Source organism: Loxodonta africana, chromosome 23 (genome assembly GCF_030014295.1).
Source record: "Loxodonta africana isolate mLoxAfr1 chromosome 23, mLoxAfr1.hap2, whole genome shotgun sequence".
Taxonomy (NCBI): domain Eukaryota; kingdom Metazoa; phylum Chordata; class Mammalia; order Proboscidea; family Elephantidae; genus Loxodonta; species Loxodonta africana.
The window spans coordinates 22512494-22533214 of NC_087364.1; the positions used below are offsets into that span (position 1 = coordinate 22512494).

General features: G+C 39.2%; 1 protein-coding gene across 1 annotated transcript in view; it reads right to left on the bottom strand.

Annotated features, from left to right (window-relative positions):
* The window catches only part of ATP8A2 (ATPase phospholipid transporting 8A2), a 697351-nt gene that overhangs the window by 212934 nt on the left and 463696 nt on the right, over window positions 1-20721 (bottom strand). The window contains exon 27 of the mRNA XM_064275334.1: window positions 9410-9484. Coding sequence (XP_064131404.1) covers window positions 9410-9484 — 75 coding nt within the window. The remainder of the gene's footprint in view (window positions 1-9409; window positions 9485-20721) is intronic.

Genomic DNA, 20721 nt, shown 5'->3' on the forward strand with positions numbered 1-20721 from the left:
CTTTTGCCTGCTTCCCTACTACCAAGAGGTGTTATACTGGTCTTTTTCTATTATCCAGTCTGGAAAAATTAGAGATATTAAACCTTACTTTTAAAACATTTACATTTTCCTGACTATCACTGGGTTTGGGTATCTTTTCATATAGTTTTGGGACATTTGGATTCACAATTCTGTAAAATGTCTACTCAGGTCCTTTGCCCATTTTTCTATTTATAGTTTATCCTCTTTTCTAAGAGTTCTTTGAGTATAACAGATATCAATTCCATCTTTATGTTACAGAATTTCATCCAAATGTCCTCTTTGTCTACTGGCTTTCTTCATGGCTTCTTTTGCCATACAAAAGCTTGTAATTTTTATAAAGTCAAGAACTGTTTCTGAGTGTCCGATTGTGGTTATGGACGTCTCCCTTCCCTGGAACTTCTGTGGACTTTCCAGGAGGCTCTTGCAGGATTCTAATAGTCTTATTTTTCACATTTAAGTCTTTAATACATCTGGAATTTATTTTGGTATATGGTATAAAATAAGAAGCCAGTTTTACTTTCTTCCAGATGGAGAACCAACTGGGAGAGGACAATTAATTAATCCAAACATTTTCTACTAAATTGAAATTCTTCCTGGTGGCACAGTGGTTAAAGAGCTCGGCTGCTAACTGAAAAGTTGGCGATTGGAACTCACCAGCCGCTCCACAGGAGAAATACGTGGCAGTTGGCTTTCATAAATATTTACAGTCTTGGTTGCTACAAGTGGGAATTGACTTGATGGCAACGGGTCTGGGTTTTTATAGTATAGTCTGATATTTAGTAAAGATAAGCCTAACCTTGTGATTGTTCTCTGAACTTTCCTTACATATTTACTCTCAGACATGTGCTAATTTCTTGTATACCTTCAGATAATTTTATGCAACTCCCCTCCCCTCAAAAAAACAATCACTTGTTGAGATCCTATGTGGAATCACATAAGTTTATTTTTAATTTTAGAAGAATTGTTTCTTTTATGACTCTAAGTCTTCTCACATAAGAAAATGGTATTTGTTCAAATATCTTTCAGTGAGACTTTATGTTGTCTTCACATACCGAAAAAAAAACAAAACAAAAAAACCCATTGCCGCCGAGTCGATTCTGACTCACAGCGACCCTATAGAACAGAGTAGAACTGCCCCATAGGGTTTCCAAGGAGTGCCTGGTGGGTTTGAACTGCAAACATTTTGGTTAGCAGCTGTAGCTCTTAACCACTACGCTACCAGGGTTTCCTGTTTTCATATAAAAAAAAAAAAACAGTGCTATCGAGTCGTTTCGTTTTCATATAGGTACTGTAAAAATTACTGCTATGAATATATAACTTTAATCAGTATTTTGAAAGGAATTATTATTCCCTGTGTATTTCTAGGTTCTTATTGCTAGAATAGGAAAAAAGCTAATGATTTTTATATATTTACCATGCATCTGGTTACATTGTCAAATTCTCTGGCAATCTTAGTATTCCTTTACTGGTATCTATTGGGTTTTTAAGATACAAAATCATATGAGCATATGTGCATGCCTGTATTATTATCAGCATATTTGTATAAGCACAGAAATAGTTTCAATTTTTTCCAATATTTATTTAATTTTCTTGTCAGTTGCTAAAAATTCCAAAACAATGCTGAATTATTGGATGGCAGCCTTCCCTAATTTTTTATTTAAAATGAAATAGTTTTAGAATTTTACCATTTATGGCAATATGCTACTTTTTTTTTTTTTTTTTAAGAAAACAGTCTGTATCACAGTTCCTTGGCTTCTGTCTATTCCTATTTTGAGTTTTATTTTGGGAATGGCAGCTGAATTGCCTCAAATGCTTTTGTAGTACCTACTTATGAGACCGTGTTTTTCTTCTTCATTTAGTTGACATAGTGACATTGAGAAAGTTTTCTTGATTTTGAATTCCCTGTACACCTACCTAAGGAGGAACCCTGGTGGTGTAGTGGTTAAGTGCTTGGCTGCTAACGAAAGGTTGGCAGTTCAAACCGAACAGCCGCTCCATGGGAGAAAGACCTGGTAGTCTGCTCCTATAAGGATTAAAGCCTAGGAAACCCTATGGGGCAGTTCTACTCTGTCATACAGGGTTGTTATGAATTGGAATCAACTTGACAGCAATGGGTTTAGTTTTGGTTCGGTGTACCTTAAATAAATCCTACTTGGTCAAATATTTTATTGTTTTGATCATTGTTTAGTATCATTTGTTGATATTTTACTGAGAATGTTTGCATTTATGTTTATAAGTGAGGTTGACACATGGTTTTCTTCTTCAAGCTATGCCTACTTGATAAAATTAAATCAGATTGATTTTCTGAAACTGTTTCAATAATATTAGAGTTATCTCTTTAACAGAAACTGGCCGCGATCCATCCTAATTCTGGTAGCTTTTGTCACTGGAGGCCTTTTAAATCTCATTCTGCTGACAACATTTCTATTCATGGATGATCCCCTTTTCTAAGAGTTATTTGAAAAATGTGACTAAGGGTATAACTGGAATCCAATAGGGCAGCATTCATTCCTTATTTGGAGAGATACATGTCAGTTTTAATGTGTTAAAAAGCAAAGATGCCACTTTGAGGACTAAGGTGTACCTGATCCAAGCCAGGCATCACATGCATGTGAAAGTTGGACAGTGAATGAGGAAGACCAAAGAAGAATTGATCGCTTTGAATTATGGTGTTGGCAAAGAATATTGACTATACCATGGGCTGCCGGAAGAATGAATAAATAAGTCTTGGAAGAAGTACAGCCAGAATGCTCCTTAGAAGTGAGGATGGCAAGACTTCATCTCACATACTTTGGACATGTTATTAGGAGGGACTGGTCCCTGGAGAAGGATATCATGCTTGGTAAAACAGAGGGTCAGCAGAAAAGAAGAAGACCTTCAACGACATGGGTTGACAGAGTGGCTACAACAATGGGCTCAAACATAGCAATGATTGTGAGGATGGTGCAGGACCAGGCAGTGTTCTTTCTTCTGTTGGACAGAGGGTTGCTATGAGTGGGAACCGACTCAACAGCACCTAATAACAAGAAGTCAGTTTTACTGCTATGTAACCAGCTTTTTTTTTTTAACCAGCTATAAGCGTTAAATTGGGAAAAAATGATTTGCTACTTTTGCTGGCTTAGAGAATCATACAATCAATAAGGACAGAAGAAGAAAAAGCAGGAAAGAAATACTGCTTGAAGGACATAGCAAAGAAGAAGGCAGCCCAGAAGGGGGCCACCAGCAAATGCCCTAAATGCCCCCAACTACCTCTTCCAAGGGACCTCTGTGGAGGGATCCTGGACTAGAGAAAAAAAATTCCTAAAGAGGACATTATTGGAACAATTTTGGTCATACTTGAATATGGGCTAGATGATAGTATTGTATCAACAACAAATTTTCTGATTTTGATCATTATACTGTGGTTATGTAAGAGAACGGTCTTAGGAGCTATGCATTAAAATATTAAGCAGTAAAAGGGCCTGATGCCTCTGACTTTCAAATGGTTCAGAAAAGTATGTGTGTGCACCTGTGTGTGCATGTGTGTGAGAGTGTGTGCTCTTGTGCACGTACAGAGAGAGGGGAAGCAAATGCGGACATAACTGATGGGTCTGGGTGAAGGGTATATGGGAGTTCTTTGTACTCTTCTTGCAACTTTTTTCTAAATTTCAATTTATTCCAAACAAAAGCAACCACGATAATTTCAGAACATTTCCATGGGGTGCAAACTTCCATGCTCTCAAAGATTTAGACCTTCCACACGATCGACTTAGGAGGGCAATGGCCCATCTGAATGTCCCAACTGGAAATGCTTTCTCTGCCACCACTCCATGGCATCCCACTCCAACGACTGCACTGTGCACCCTGTGGGGCCCTTTTTACTTTTGAAATCCACTTTTTTAGCCACCATATCCTCCTACTTTCCTATTGTTACTGAATTCACTTTTCATCCTTATTGTAATTTCTAGGCCCTTTTTTTTTTTTTTTAACAATGTCTGTGTCCACCTCAACCATCGATCCTAGTCTACCAACACTCTGCACCTATCATTGCTTCTCTACCCAGCCTGAACCACATGGAGGATGATCAGGTGAGCACATCTGTCCTTTGACCTTCCATCTTGATCTACCATATCCTTCCAGGAGTAAACATACAAGCCATTTTCCCTCTTCCTGCTCTGGGGCTAGGGACCATCATGAAAAAAAAAAAAATTGATGTTACAAATCCCTCTGATCCATTTTGTTTGTAATATACTCCCCTCGATTAATACCCCCCACCCACCCACCTCTGAGAATTGCAAATTATGGCATTTTCCACTCATTGATCATATATATATATATATTTAAAACAACAGCATATATACATATATACACAAAACAACAGCATATTTATGTGTGTGTGTGTATTCTGTTGTTGTGTGCCATTCAGCTGATTCTGATTCATAGTGACCCTACAAGATAGAGTAGAACAGCCCCATAGGGTTTCCTAGGCTGTAATCTTTAATCCGTCTTAGAAGAAGTACAGCCACAGAATGTTCCTTAGAGGTGAGGATGGTGAGACTTAGTCTCATTTACTCTGGATACGTTATCAGCAGAAGAACAGCATGCTTGGTAAAGTGGAGGATCAGCAAAAAAGAGGAGGACCCTCAGGGAAATGGATGGCCACGATGACTGCAATGATGGGCTCAAGCATAGCGATGTTTGTGAGGATGGCGCAGGACTGGGCAGTGTTTCCTTCTGTTCTGCGTGGGATCACTATGAGTCAGAGCTGACTTGATAGCACTTAACAACAACAATCTTTATGGGAGCAGAATGTCAAGTCTTTCTTCCACGGAACAGCCAATGGGTTTGATTTGCCAGCCTTTCAGTTAGTAGCTGAGTGTTTAACCGTTGTGCCACCAAGGCTCCTTTATATGTATGTACCTATATAAATATGTAAATAAATATAAATATAACCAATTCAAACCCATTGCTGTTCAGTCTATTCCAACTCATAGTGACCCCATAGGACAGAGAAAAACTAGCCCAAAGGATTTTCAAGGCTATAATCTTTATGGGGAACCCTGGTGGTGCAGTGGTTAAGAGCTCTACTGCTAACCAAAAGGTCAGCAGTTTGAATCCACCTGCTGCTCCTTGGAAACACTATAGGGCAGGTCTACTCTGCCCTACAGGGTCACTATGAATCGGAATAGACTCAACGGCAACAGGTTCAGTTTGGTTTGTTTTTTTAAATCTTTACAGAAGTAGACTGGCATATCTTTCTCCGGTGGATTTGAACTGCTGACCTTTCGGTTAGCAACCGAGCACTTAAGCACTGTTTCATGTCTACCCTTTCCTTAAATGGAAACAAAACAAAACAAAAAACTTCGCTACTCAAACCATGGCTTACTCCCCCCTCCTACACTTCCATTATCCCATTCATTCCTCAGCTTCAGGGTCAGCTCCTCAGGGAAAAGGCTTTAATAATTCCCCAGGCCAGATCCCATCCCCTATTTCATACTCTCCCAGTTCCCTGCATTTGTCCTGCAGGGCGTTCCTCATGGTGTCTTATTATGTATTTAATTTTTGGTGGTCTATCTCTCCTACCGTGTCATAAACACCATAAAAGCAGAGATCATGCCTATTTTGGTCAGTAATGTATTTCTAGAAGCTAGAACAGTGCTTGGTACAGGGGAGGTGCTCAATCTTTTTTAGATCTACAATACTGCAAATCTTTTACAAAAGCAGTTCTTTTGAAAGCGAGCCATGATCTCATCATTTCTAAATTATCTTCTCAACCCACATTCTATCTTGCTTCTTGGCAGGGACTGACATTTTTGAAAAGGAAATAATCCACAAGGATATCACCGACAACTTAAGAGTGGATGTGCTAAAAACTACCTCATCCCTTCTTCACCCCAGCCAGGTCCGCGAGAAAGGAGACTCTTTATAAGATGGATCGACACAGTGGCTACAACAATGAGCTAAAGCAGAGCAATGATTGTGAGGATGGCACAGGACTGGGCAGCGTTTCGCTCTGTTGTACGTGGGTCACTGTGAGTCAGCATCAACTCGACACCTAATAATACAACGGCAACAACATATTCACATTCGGTTAGGAGCTGCTCTCTCCACCTAAATGCCAGAATCGCCAGTCTCAGTGTTTTCCTCCTCCCTTTTCCTTCCTTTGGCCACATTCTCCAATCAGCCTCCTTCTTTCTACCCCCACTGTTAGTGTTCACAAAAGTTCTCACCTTTGCTTAACTGCACTCTCAGCTTCCAATCATTTCACAGCACTAGTCTCTCTCTGAAACACAGATCTGATATCACTCTTCTGGTTTAAACTCTTGATGGCTCTTCTAACTTCCTTCCAAAGTTCAAGTTCCTTAGCATGAAATTCAGGAGTTTCCCATACAGATGTCATACCTCCCGCTTGGCTCCTTTGCCTACCCCTAGATGTTTCTTCTGAGGAGTCCTGGTGGCACAACAGTTAAGCGCTCGGCTGCTAACTGAAAGATGGGTGGTTGGAACCCACCAGTGGCTCCATAGGAGAAAGACCTGGTGATCTGTTCCCATAAAGATTATAGCATAGGAAACCCTATAGGGCAGTTCTACTCTGTCATATAGGGTCGCTATGAGTCCAGAATTGACCCTGCACCACACACCAACAACGTTTCTTCTGGAACATTCCCCAAGCAATGAAACTCCCCATTCAGTAGATGCATGAATGTGCACTATGGCTGCGCTACCGCTCCAGTTAGCATTCCATCCACCCTTCTGCTATCACAGCCTCTCAGGGTTCACTCAAATAACACCTCTAAGAAGTGCGCTGCAATCTCCCCAGTCAAAACGCACCACTCGCCTCTAGTTCTGTTACACCTCCCCACCCCCGCTCTGGCTTTTATTCTGTGTATGGTGGTAAAAGGTTATTTCTTCATAGTCTGGGGGACACATAAATGAGTAAACCCCAGAGATTAAAGGTTGTTGTGGATCTTAAACTTTAATGTGCATATCAATCACTGGAAAAGTTTGGTTGAAATGCAGTATTTCTGAGACACTGTTTGCTAAGACAGGGTGGGGCTTAGAAATCTGCATTTTTATAAACAAACCCTGGTTACTTGCATGTGAATGGTCTGAAAAAATAGAGCCCAACAGCCTACAAGCATCTTACATACAGTTGCTCGGTGCTGCCAAGTAGATTCAGATTCATAGTGACCCCACGTGACAGAGTAGAACTGTCCCCACAGGGTTTTCTAGGCTGTAATCTTTATAGAAGCAGATCATTAGGTCTTTCTCCTGTGGATCTACTTGGTGGGTTCAAACTGCCAACCTTTTGGTAAGCAGTCAAACACTTAACCAGTGCACCACCAGGGCGCACAATAAAATTTATTGAGTTAATTTGAGTTGCCCAAGCTACAGTGAGCTAGTAGAATAGAACACAATAGAATCTGGCCCTCGTGCCTCAAGCATGAAAATAGAGCACAACTCCATTGTCAGTAACCAGGTGGCATGTATTCCAGCCCTGTCTTTAGCTCTAAAACATACTCTGCTGGGCCTCAGCTTCCTCTTTATAAAATACGCATGTGGGCATGAATTTGTGTGAGGTGTCACCCTCATGACACTTTGGCCCTTCCCAGCAGTAAATCAGTATGGAACAGTCAGCATATTTATTTTTTCCTTGACTGTTGCATAATTTTAAGCTACTCAAAATAGTTTTATTTCAGCTTTGAAAAATTCACAATCTGTGCTCTCTCCCCTTAGGAAGTGGAGGGGAGGCACTGAGCCACTGCCCAAGGGGCACACATTTAGGGCAGCTTTTCTCCCACAGAGGATGGGCTGATACCAATTCAGCCCTGCTCTCCATACCTACCGCATTTGTCTCTTAACCAAAAAAAAAAACCCAAACTTATTGCAGTTGATTCTGACTCATAGTGACCATGTAGGACAGAGTAGAACTGCCCTTTACGGTTTCCAAGCAGCACCTGGCGGATTCAAACTGCCGTCCTCTTGGCTAGCAGCTGTAGCTCTTAACCACTATGCCATCAGGGTTTCCTTTGTCTCTTAGGGCTTAAGTGTTAGTAACCAACTTGCTAGTGCATTCTGTGGTAAGTACCACAGCATGGTTAACTGATCCATGCAGTTTAAACTCAAGACTCCAAGTAAGACTCAAACCCTTTGCCATCAAGTCAATTCTGACTCATAGAGACCCTATAGGACAGAGTAGAACTGCCCCATAGGGTTCCAAGGCTGTAATCTTTATGAAAGCAGACTGCCACATCTTTCTTCCTCGGAGCGGTTGGTGGGTTTGAACTGCCGACCTTCCTGTTAGCAATGGAGCTTTTAACCAGTGTGCCACCAGGGCTCCAACTGAGACTCAGTGAAGTCTTATTCTAACCATCCGACCCTCTTAACTTGTAGGCTCCACACGACTATGGAGAACTTGTGTTATTCATTTATACCCAGCACCTAGCAGAGAAGTTACCGGCCAACCCCCACCGCCCCCCCCCCCAAAAAAAGGGTTAAGTGCACAAAGAACTTGAATATCCAGACACAGATGTATACACAAGCCATAAATATTTATAGCACCACAATTTATATTATTGGAGGTCTGATAACTTCTAGCTATTCCCAGCCACGAAGGCTGTTTCTGAATGTGAACTCCCACAGGGCAGAGAATGCCAGGGTTAGGGTCCCAAACAAGGGGGAGAGCACATCTAGAGAGATGGGCTGCACTGGGTCTCTGCCACACAAATCTACAAGTCCCTTCCTTCTTTCTGCCAGTAAAACAAAAAGCAAGAACACGAAGCAGCCATAAAGTCGTTTCAGCCTGCAGCTTATATTTATTTCCAGCTTTTGAATTCATTACAGTCAAGTCATGAAAAAAATAACCGCAAATTCATGAAAACTATCAAATAAGCTCATTACAATTCACCACAGGGGCTGGAAATCAGAATTCATTATTTTAGTCCTAACTCTGTAAGAACACATCCTTCTGCAAGGACAGATGCTCTTTTAAGAAGGACAAAGAGAACACTAGACCACATACTGCCTACTCGTATCTGTGTTTAAGAATTCAGAAATGAAAGTATGAAACGGAATAAGTCTAGATGCAGTTCAGACGTTTTTACTTGAGTTAAAAACACAAAAATATCGCACAGGCATTTAGTAAGGAGGTAACGAGGGTCTATCGTCAAGATATATGGGTTCATAATTTCATGGGGTTAGTATTCCAGAATGATCTGCTATGATTGAAACCATGTGTGGGGAGTTTGGCTTCTGTAGGATGTTTCTCGGCAACAAAGGCCCTAAAGATGTATATGTGCTGCCTGCTATGTACAGAGATGATTGACTTAGATACACTTCCCAGACATAAACAGCCAAGGAATGTCACTGACGTTCTGCATGCTATCAGATAGAGGTGGAGGATGCTTACCACATTGTATAAGCCGATGCACCAACGTTCAAACAGAATCTGCCCAGAAAATCCATTAACAAAGGCGAACCAAAGCTGAAAGAGAAGAAAGTTCATGAAGTTTTATATCAGTGTTGACCTAAATGTTTCCACTCACTTAAGAAGTAGTGGGGGAATGTGGACCACCAGCTGGACACATCTGCTAAGGAATCATTAGCCAGGGGACCATAGCAGTGGCTCGTTCGTAAAACATAAATCCTGAAGATCACAAGCTTCAACATTTGAAGGAAGAATGAGATTTAAGGCACATATCAATATGGTTAAATACATAACTTATGAGAGGTAATATACAAATGTTTACAGAAAAACAACAACTAATTTTTAATTTATGCCTAATATGTCTTGTGTCAACACCTTCCCACTGACTGAAAAGAGTCTCACTTCATGTTCTTTTATCTTTTAAAGTGAATTTATTAAATACGATTTATCTTGGTGGGACTTATGGGAGATAAAAATCATAAATTTAAAAAAAGCAAAACAAAACCTTGTTGATCATGTATATTCTTAGTTCATGCAATAGTGACCCTCCGTAATTGGACGTCAACCACTTAGAAAAGATCAAAATGCAATAATATGAAAGTAATATGCCTAAAATCCTCTTCTGAAATGACATAGGATGTGTAAATAAATAAAATGTAGACTATTACTTATGCCTCCAAGTAGTCTATCATTCTAACTGATTAGGCAACACTGACATAAGAAACTGCAGAGCAAATCACCAGAATGTGATCAGTGCTGCATGACTTAGAGACAAGAACGATCACCAAGGGTGTAATTAGATGAGGACATGGAGGAGTGAAGAATGGAGGGGAAGAGGGGCAGGGTGAACCATGAGGAGGATGGACCATACATAGCCTGGCATAGAAGTCAATGAATACCGAAATATGGAATATAAAATTCTGTGGCTTAAAATCCAGCTGAATTCCTATGATACAACAGGATTCCAGTGAATTTGGGTACGCCCCAACTGCCACCCACCCTTCCCTAAAATATTCCATTTTGTGGAAATCGCAAAATCTGCTTTAACAATGTAAAATCACAATGGACTTAATCAGTTAGTGTGGTAGAACCAGACTGACAACAGTGAACAGCAACCTCATGACAACCTGAGTTGAAATAAACTCCGTGACTAAAAAATATGTTTAATAATATTTTATTGTGTTTTTGGTGAAGGTTTACACAGCAGTTTAGGTTCTCATTCAACAATTTCTAAACACGTTGTTCAGTGACATTGGTTACATTCTTCACCACGTGTGAACATGTTCATTATTTGCATTCTGGTTGTTCCATTTCCATTAATCTAGTCTCACCGCCCCCTTACATTCTCATCTTTGTGTTATAGTAATTGTTGACCATGGTACTAAAAGTCCACTGTCAAAGTTTTCAAAATCAGTCTCTTGATGCCACCAGACTAAGCTTCTTGAGTTAGGAATTATTTTCTGTGCTGCTCTATGCACAGTATACCTTATGCTATGCTTGGTACAAAACAGGGAGGGATTCACTGAGTCCCAGTGGGATTAAATTAAATATCTCAATTCAATTGCAAGATAAATTTTTCTTAAGCACATCTTTCATCATCTCATTCCTTAATTCAAAAATTACTAGAGTTCTTTCCTAAGTCTAAGATACGCTTGCTGACTTTGAAAAATCCCTCCACACCCCTATTTGATGTTATTATTATTTTTTAAAAGTAATATTTTGTGGTGCTTTGGATGAAAGTTTACACAGCAAGTTAGCTTTCCATTTGGCAATTTCCACACAACTTGTTCAGTGACATTAGTCACATTTTTCACAATGTGTCAATATTCTCTTTGTGTTCTTGTTCCATTTCCAGCACTCTAGTTTCCCTGCCCTTCATCTTCTCATCTTTGCTTTGGAGTAAATATTGAACTTTTGGACTCATATAGATGGGTTTTTAGTAGAGCACCATGCTTATGGGTAATATCCTTTATTTTGTGTGTCACTCTGCTATTTTGCTAAAAGGTGATCTCAAGGGATAGTTTTGATTCAAGGTTTAAAGAGTGTCTCAGAGAATCCTCTAGTCTCAACTGGTTCAGTTAGTCTGGCCATTTTTAAGAAAGAGTTTTGTTCTACATTCTTATCCCATTCTATTTGGGACCATCTATCTAGTGCATACAGACATACTCTTTTTAATGTCTACATAAAGTTTCATCGAACGGTTGAACCATAATTAAACCAAGTTTAATTATGGTTTCACTGTCCATGAAGGTTGTTCTAATTTTTTGTTTTTCCAAATAATGCCAAGGTAAGCATCTTTGTGTTTTCATGTTGAATACGATGTGATTATATCTATAAGACATGATTTAGAGTATGCTCCTAAAGGGGCCCTTGTAGCACAGTGGTAAAGAGCTCAGCTGCTAACCAAAAGGTCAGCAGTTCAAATCTACCAGCTGCTCCTTGGAAACCCTACGGGACTGTTCTACCCTGTCCTATAGGGTCGCTATGAGTCGGGATTGACTTGATGGTGACAGGTTTATTGTGACTCCAGTCAGAAAGTTCAGTGGTTATAGCCAGGTACCATCTAGTTGTTCTGGTCTCAGGGTAGATGAGGAGCTTGTCCTGAGGAGGCAAAGAGGAGCCTGTCCTCAGGGGACCAAGAGGAGCCGAGAGAGCTGTCCTGCACTGAAGGGAGACTCTGCCTATATGCCTCCTTATCCTAATTCCTGAGTTGTAGCCTGTTGATCCTGATCCCATGTTGTACCCTGTTCCTTAGTAAACCACTTAGCTGTAAGTACAGTTGTGAGATCTGTGAGATGCTGCAGCAAATTGCCAAACTCAAACAGGGGAGAGAAGAGTGCTGAGGGGAAGGAGAGTGGCCGGTGTCAGAGAGGAGATGGTGCAGCAGCTTAAGGGTGTGGAAATCTGGGATATACTTGACCTCTGCCTCACAGGAATTGGCTTTGTGCTGATTCTTATATTTGAAGTTATTCATACAGTTTTTTTTTTTTTTTTCCTAATGTCACCATCCAGAATAATCATGTTTATGATTTTGGTGTGTTTTTCTCATTGCACTTTATACACTTGATTATCACATTGTTCACTCAGTTTTATATTCCGTCTTTTATATGATAAAAAAATTTTTTTTTGATAAAAATTTTTTTGTGTCAGTGGAATATTTGTCACAAATGCATGTCTATTTACAGAATAATATTTTGTCACATGGATATGACATTATTTGTTAACTATTCCATTGTCATTTTTGCAACTGCCTATTTCCCTCTCCCTTGTTGTTGTTGTTGCTAGGTGCCGCCGAGTTGGTTCCAACTCATAGCAGCCCTCTGTACTACAGAATCTAACACTGCCCAGTCCTGCGCCATCCTTACAATCGTTGTTATGCTTAAGCCTATTGTTGCAGCCACAGTGTCAATCGATCTTATTGAGGGTCTTCCTCTTTTCCGCTGACCCTATACTTTATCAAGCGTGATGTTCTTCTCCAGGGACTGATCCCTCCTGACAACATGTCCAAAGTATGTAAGACACAGTCTCGCCATCCTTGCTTCTAAGGAGCATTCTGGTCGTACTTCTTCTAAGACATATTTGCTCATTCTTTTGACAGTCCATGGTATATTCAATATTCTTCACCAACACCACAATTCAAAGGTGTCAGTCCTTCCATCTTCCTTATTCATTGCCCAGCTTTCACATGCATATAATGCAATTGAAAATACCATGGTTTGGGTCAGGTGCACCCTAGTCTCTAAGGTGACATCTTTGCTTTTCAACACTTTAAAGAGATCCTTTGCAGCAGATTTGCCCAGTGCAATGTGTCTTTTGATTTCTTGACTGCTGCTTCCATGGGTGTTGATTGTGGATCCAAGTAAAATGAAATCCTTGACAACTTCAATCTTTTCTCTGTTTATCATGATGTGGCTTATTTGTCCAATTGTGAGAATTTTTTTTCTTTATGTTGAGGTGTAAGTAAGTGCTTCAAGTCCTCTGCACTTGCAGCAAGCAAGGTTGTGTCATCTGCATAATGCAGGTTGTTAATGAGTCTTCCTCCCATCCTGATGCCCCATTCTTCTTCATATAGTCCAGCTTCTTGTATTATTTGCTCAGCATACACACTGAATAAGTATGGTGAAAGGATACAACCCTGACACACATCTTTCCTGACTTTAAACCAGTTAGTATCTGCCTCTTGATCTATGTACAGATTCCTCATGAGCACAATTAAGTGTTCTGGAATTCCCATACTTTGAAAGGTTATCTGTAATTTGTTATGATCACACAGTCGAATGCCTTTGCATAGTCAATAAAACACAGGTAAACATACTTCTGGTGTTCTCTGCTTTCGGCCAGGATCCCTCTGACATCAAAAATGATATCCCTGGCTCCGCGTCCTCTTCTGAATCTGGCCTGAATTTCTGGCAGTTTCCTGTCAATATACTGCTGCAACCACTGTTGAATGATCTTTGGCAAAATTTTGCTTGCCAGTGATATTAATGATATTGTTTGATAATTTCCACATTCAGTTGGATCACCTTTTGTGGGCATAGGCACAAATATGGATCTCTTCCAGTCAGCTGGCCAGACAGCTGCCTTCCAAATTTCTTAGCATAGAGGAGAGAGCACTTCTAGTGCTGCACCTGTTTGTTGAAACATCTCAATTGATACTCTGTCAATTCCTGGAGACTTTCTCCAACGCTGTCAGTGCAGCTTGGACTTCTTCCTTCAGCACCATTGGTTCCTGATCATAAGCTACCTCTTCAAATGGTTGAATGTCAACTAATTCTTTTTGGTATAATGACTCTGTGTATTCCTTCCATCCTCTTTTTATGTTTCCTGCATTGTTTAATATTTTCCCAATAGACTCCTTCACTGTTGCAACTCAGGCTTGAATTTTTTCTTCAGTTCTTTCCACTTGAGAAACGCTGAGTGTGTTCTTCCCTTTTGGTTTTCCATCTCCAGCTCTTTGCACGTGTCATTATAATACTTTACTTTGTCTTCTTGAGGTGCCCTTTGAAATCTTCTGTTCAGTTCTTTTACTTCCATTTCTTCCTTTTGCTTTAGCTGCTCGATGTTCGAGAACAAGTTTCAGAGTCTCCTCTGACGTCCATTTTGGTCTTTTCTTTCTTTCCTGTCTTTTCAATGACCTCTTGTTTTCTTCACGTATGATGTCCTAGATGTCATTCCACAACTCATCTTGTCTTCGGTTATTAATGTTCAATATCTGAAATCTCTTCTTGAAATGGTCTCTAAATTCAGGTGGGATATACTCAAGGTTGTACTTTGGCTCTCATGGACTTGATCTGATTTTCTTCAGTTTCAACTTGAACTTGCATGTGAGCAATTGATGGTCTGTCCCACAGTTGGCCCCTGGCCTTGTTCTGACTGATGATACTGAGCTTTTCCATTGTCACTTTCCACAGATGTAGTCGATTTGATTCCTGTGTATTCCATCTGGTGAAGTCCATGTGTATAGTCGCCGTTTATGTTGGTAAAAAATGGATTTGAAATGAACACATTGTTGGTCTTGCAAAATTCTATCATGCAACCTCCAGCACGGTTTCTATCACCAAGGTGATACTGTCCAACTACAGATCCTTCTTCTTTGTTTGCAACTTTCGCATTCCAATCGCCAGTAATTATCAGTGCTTCCTGATTGCATGTTTGATCAATTTCAGACTGCAGAAGCTGATAAAATCTTCAATTTCTTCATCTTTCACCTTAGTGGTTGGTGCGTGAATTTGAATAATAGTTGTATTAACAGGTCTTCCTTGTAGGTGTATGGATATTATCCTGTCACTGACAGTGTTGTACTTCAGGATAGATCTTGAAACGTTCTTTCTGACAATGAATGCAACATCATTCCTCTACAAGTTGTCATTTCTGGCATAGTAGATTATATGATTGTCTGATTTAAAATGGCCAATACCACTCCATCTCAGCTCACTAATGCCTAGGATATCGATGTTTATGCATTCCATTTCATTTCTGATGATTTCAAATTTTCCTACATTCATACTTTGTACATTCCAGGTTCCAATGATTAATGGATGGCTGTAGCTGTTTCATTTCATTTTGCGTCGTGCCACAGCAGCAAATGAAGGTCCCAAAAGCTTTACTCCATCTGCGTCATTAAGGTCAACTCAATTTTGAGGGGGCAGCTCTTCCCCAGTCATCTTTTGAGTGCTGTCCAACCTGGGGGGCTCATCTTCCAGCACTGTATCAGACAATGTGCTGCTGCTATTCATAAGGTTTTCACTGGCTGATTCATTACAGAAGTAGACTGCAGGGTCCTTCTTCCTACTCTGTCTTAGTCTGGAGGCTCAGCTGAAACCTGTCCTCCATGGGTGACCCTGCTGGTATCTGAATACCAGTAGCATAGCTTCCAGCATTGCAGCAACAAGCAAGCTCCCGTAGTACGACAAACTAACAGACCATGGAAGCCCTTTCCCTTAGCACCTGGTAACAGTTAATCTTCTCTCTTCTGGATGAATTTACCTATTCTAGATATTTCACATAAGTGGGATCATTAGATGTTTGTCCTTCTGTGGCTGACATATTTCACTCAGCATAACATTTTTAAGATTCATCCATGACGTAGTGTGTATCAGCACCTCATTTCTACTAGGCAATGGGGAGTTAAAAAATAATAACAGAATAGTTAATAAATAATGTCATATCCATGTGACACAATATTATTCCATAAATAAATGTGTTTATGACAAATTTTCCACAGATAAAAAATATTTATTATTTTCCATTGTATGTATGTACCACATTTTGTTTATCTATTCATCTATTGATGGACACTTGAGTTGTTTCCACCTTTTGGCTATTGTGAATAATCCTGCAGTGAACACTGGTGTACAAGTATCTGTTTGAGTCCCTGCTTTCAATTCTTTTGACTATACACCTAGAGTGGAATTACTGAGTTATATGGTAATTATACATTTAACTTTTTGAGGAACCATAAAATTGTGTTCCACAGCAGCTACACCATTTTATAATCCCACCATTGGTGTACAAAGGTTCCAATTTCTCCACATCCTCACTAACACTTGTTATTTTCCCCATATTGTAACAAGGAGCCACATTTAAAAAAATGGGTAACACTCAACAAGAAAATAGTGTGGGGCTTAGACATAGACATCAGCACAATAGAAAGAAAAAATAAAGGAATTCAACACAAGGCATAGGAAATAATCTCTATAGAAGAACCCAGCCACAGAGCAGAAAAAATTTGAACACTCTTGGCAAGTCTAAAGGAAATAAAGAAAATGTGGCTTTTTGTTAAAATAATGGCTAAAAGAAAATACATATGATGCAAAGAAGGAAACAGATATAAAAACCTTAATATTACAAATTAAAGCCATATTAAGGGAAATAAAAGCCAGAATAGACATTGCTGAAACCGCAGTCTGGGGTAAGTAAGGTAGGCTTGAGAAAGCAAATTCTAGGCAAAGGACAAAAAGTTTACATTGATTTTAAAGGAAACTCAGAGATATAAAAGTCTTTTAAAGAATAACAGCAAGAGTGAAAAAGCTGAACTTGGAAAAACAAAGAGCAAGTTCGACAGAAAAAATGTGCAAAGATATAATAGAAAAATTTCTGAAATATTCTGAAAAGTTGCTCAGCAAATGGAGAAGGCACTCTATTAGCAGGAAACAAAACAATAGATATGGAAAGATCAACACCCACACTCATCCTGATACATGAATTAATGAGTTGTAAACTATAAAAATAGTAATTCTTTAGCACATTCTGGTAGAAAAAGCAAATAGCCTATAAGGGGAAAAAAAAATCAAGCTGGGTTCATATTTCTCTCTAGTGATATGCAATACTAGAATCCAGTAGTGAATGTTTACAGGCCCTCAGAGAAAGTGTGACAAGAATTTTAGCAAAAGATAGAAACTATGGAAAATTAAAAGCTGAAAACATTGCATAGAAGGTGATAAAAGAACTAACACAAAACATGTCTGCGAGGTTAACAATAAAATAAAAATTAAAAGATGCTCAGATGGATACAAAAATAAATCCAAAATATATGCTACATATAAGAGAAACCCTGGTTGAGTAGTGGTTAAGAGCTATGGCTGCTAACCAAGAGTTCAGCAGTTCGAATCCACCAGGGGTTCCTTAGAAACTCTATGGGGCAGTTCTACTCTGTTCTATAGGGTCACTATGAGTCGGAATCGACTCGATGGCAGTGGGCAGTGGTTTTATAAGAGAAACATGTAAAACAAACATGAAAAAGACACACTATTCAAAGAAGATCAAATTTATAACCCCAACTTAAAAAGCCCTACATAATAAGGCCTCACCTAACTGTCACATCGCCTCTTGCCCACTAAGCTCCAGCATATGGCCTCATGTTGTTACTTGCACACACCAGGCATGGATCCATCTTTATTATTTTGTGCCCCCAAATCCAGATAATTGTATCAACAGCATTTGTTGAATAAGCCATCTTTACCCCACTTGTTTGAAATACCTTTTAGCATATAATAAACTACCATATTATTTGAAAAAGGTTGTTCTATTTCAGTCTCAATCCATAAACCCAAATTAATTACAGATGAGTTGAATATTTAAACATAAAAAATGAAACTTTGAAAGCATTAGAAGAAAACATGAAAAAAATTAAACATGAAAAATGACTCATTGCAAGATACTAAACTGAGAAATTGTACAGAGAGAAATAAATTTAAAACACAGAAATTAATTTCTATAGAGGAGAATATTAATAAAGTTAAAATAAAATTGATAAACAGTACAAATGTATTTGTAACACCTATGAAAAGAAAGACCTAATTTCCTTAATATATGAAGAATTCTTACAGATTAGAAGGAAACAGTCCTCCAAGTGGCCAGGAAAATGGGCAGACCACATGCAGGCTGATCACAGGAGGAAAAAGACTCGTAAATACAAGAAACCTTGCTTTATATTAAAACACACATATACATACACACAGGAATATCATTTTTTTTTTTTTTTACCTATCAGATGGGCAAAGATTTAAAAGTTTGATAGCCTGTGGAAATAGTTACTTTTATACCCACTTGAGAAGGTAGCGTTATCTACAAATATGTTGAATTAACTTTCCCTTGATCCAGTGATTCCACTTTTAGGGACATATTCTAAATTATATTTTATAGCTGTAATCATATCGTACCCAACATGGTAACATTTACCTTTGGCATTATTTGGAAAAACAATAAATTAGAACAACCTGCATGGACAGTGATAGATACTTGGTTAAATTATGGTTCATCCATTCAATGAAACTTTATGCAGACATTAAAGAGTATGTCTGTATGCCCTGTAATACAAACATCTCACAGACATATCATTAAAATGAAAAACATTAAAATATATGAATGTTCATGATTGTGTACAACAGGTGTGCACATTTACATATGCATGGCTGTTTTCTGGAAGACACATAAAATTGGTTAGTATTCACTATCTCTAGGTAGTGAAAGTGTTCTCTCACTGGTAGGAACAAAGCTCACTAATAACTCTTGTGTTGTTTCGAACTTTTTGTGTTGTTTCATTTATATAACTGATTTAAGCAGTGGTTTCCAACTGAGGGTGATTTTGCCTCTGAGGAGCTATTTCACCCTATGGGTTGGACCTTTTGGAGCCCTTTTGCAGACCTTTTTGATTGTCACAACTGGAAGTGGGGTGATATTAGCATCAAGTGGGTAGAGGCCCCAATGTCTGCTAAGCATTCTATAACCCACAGGACAGCCCCGCCCCAACAAATAATTTTTCAGTCCAAAATGTCAAACGTGCTACTGTTGAGAAATCCTAGATTAACGAAACAAAGTTATTTAGGTCAACCTGTTAAAATTTAGATACCTTGTAGTAAGAGTTGTTTGTTATAAATAAGAAAAAAAAATGACATGTGACAAATTCCATGAAGCCAAGATTCATGTGTGTGTGTATGGGGTGTAGGTTCAGAAACTTTCACTCCTTTCTGAATAATTTCCCTCTAGCCTGACCTCAAGGAGCCCTGATGGCATAAACGGTTAAGTGCTGGGCTGCTAACCCAAAGGTTGGTGGTTTGAACCTACCCACTGGCTCTGTGGAAGAAAGACCTGATAATCTGCTCCCATAAAAGAGTACAGCTTAGGAAACCCTATGGGGCCGTTCTACTCTGTCACATGGGGGCACTATGAGTCAGAATTGACTCGACAGCACCTAACAACAACAGCCTGACTTGGTATGTAGAGCCAGAGTCCCTTTCTATATACAGAGGAACATGGTGGATCTGAATTCAGTCAACTCACTCATTTAGATACTTAACACAGAAATATATCTTTATAAATTGTGAATTGTTGTTGCTAGGTGCCGTCTTGTTGGTTCTGACTCATAGCAACCCTATGAACAACAGAACAAAACACTCCCTGGTCCTGTGCTGTCTTTGAAATCGTTGTCATGTTTGAGCCTATTGTTGCAGCCAGTGTATCTATCGATCTTATTGAGAGTCTGTCTCTTTTCCACTGACCCTGTACTTTATCAAGCATGATGTCCTTCTCCAGGGGCTGATCCCTCCTGACAACATGTCCAAAGTATGGAAGATGCAGTCTCGCCATCCTCGCTTCCAAGGAGCATGCTGGCTGTACCTCTTCTAAGACGGATTTGTTTGTTCTTCTGGCAGTCCATGGTATAAAAAAAATATAGTCAATATTTATTGCTAACACTACAATTCAAATGCATCATTTCTTCTTTTGGCCTTCCTTATTCACTGCCCAGCTTTCGCATGCATGTGAGGTGACTGAAAACATCGTGGCTTGGGTCAGGCACACCTTAGTCCTCAAAGTGATATCTTTGCTTTTTAACACTTTAAAGAAGTCGTTTGCAGTCTAATTAAATTACTAATTAGGAATCATTTTAATACTGAGGGTAAATTTTGTATACGCAAGACACTCAAGTTGTTGAATACATACAATAAAAGAAAAAGAAAATCCTAGAAAATCTAGCATCTCTTTCTCAAGCTTTGTTTCAGGCACTGCTGAACCATGTAAAAATGTTCACTCTTCACTTCAATGTCGTTGATTAGCAGGGAGTTGGGATATTTCCTCTGTGCAGCTAGTGTTGTGATTCTACCCCACTCAGCACTGGTGTGGCCACATGTTTCTTCAAAGAACTTTGCTATGTTTGTACTAATTTTTATCAGTTGCAGGTGCTGTAGCTTTTCAAAAGGCATAAACAAAATCGTTCTCAATATTTCCAATTTCAATTTCATTCTTCATTAAAATAATCCATCACTAGGTGACCAGACCTGTTTATTTCACTGGAA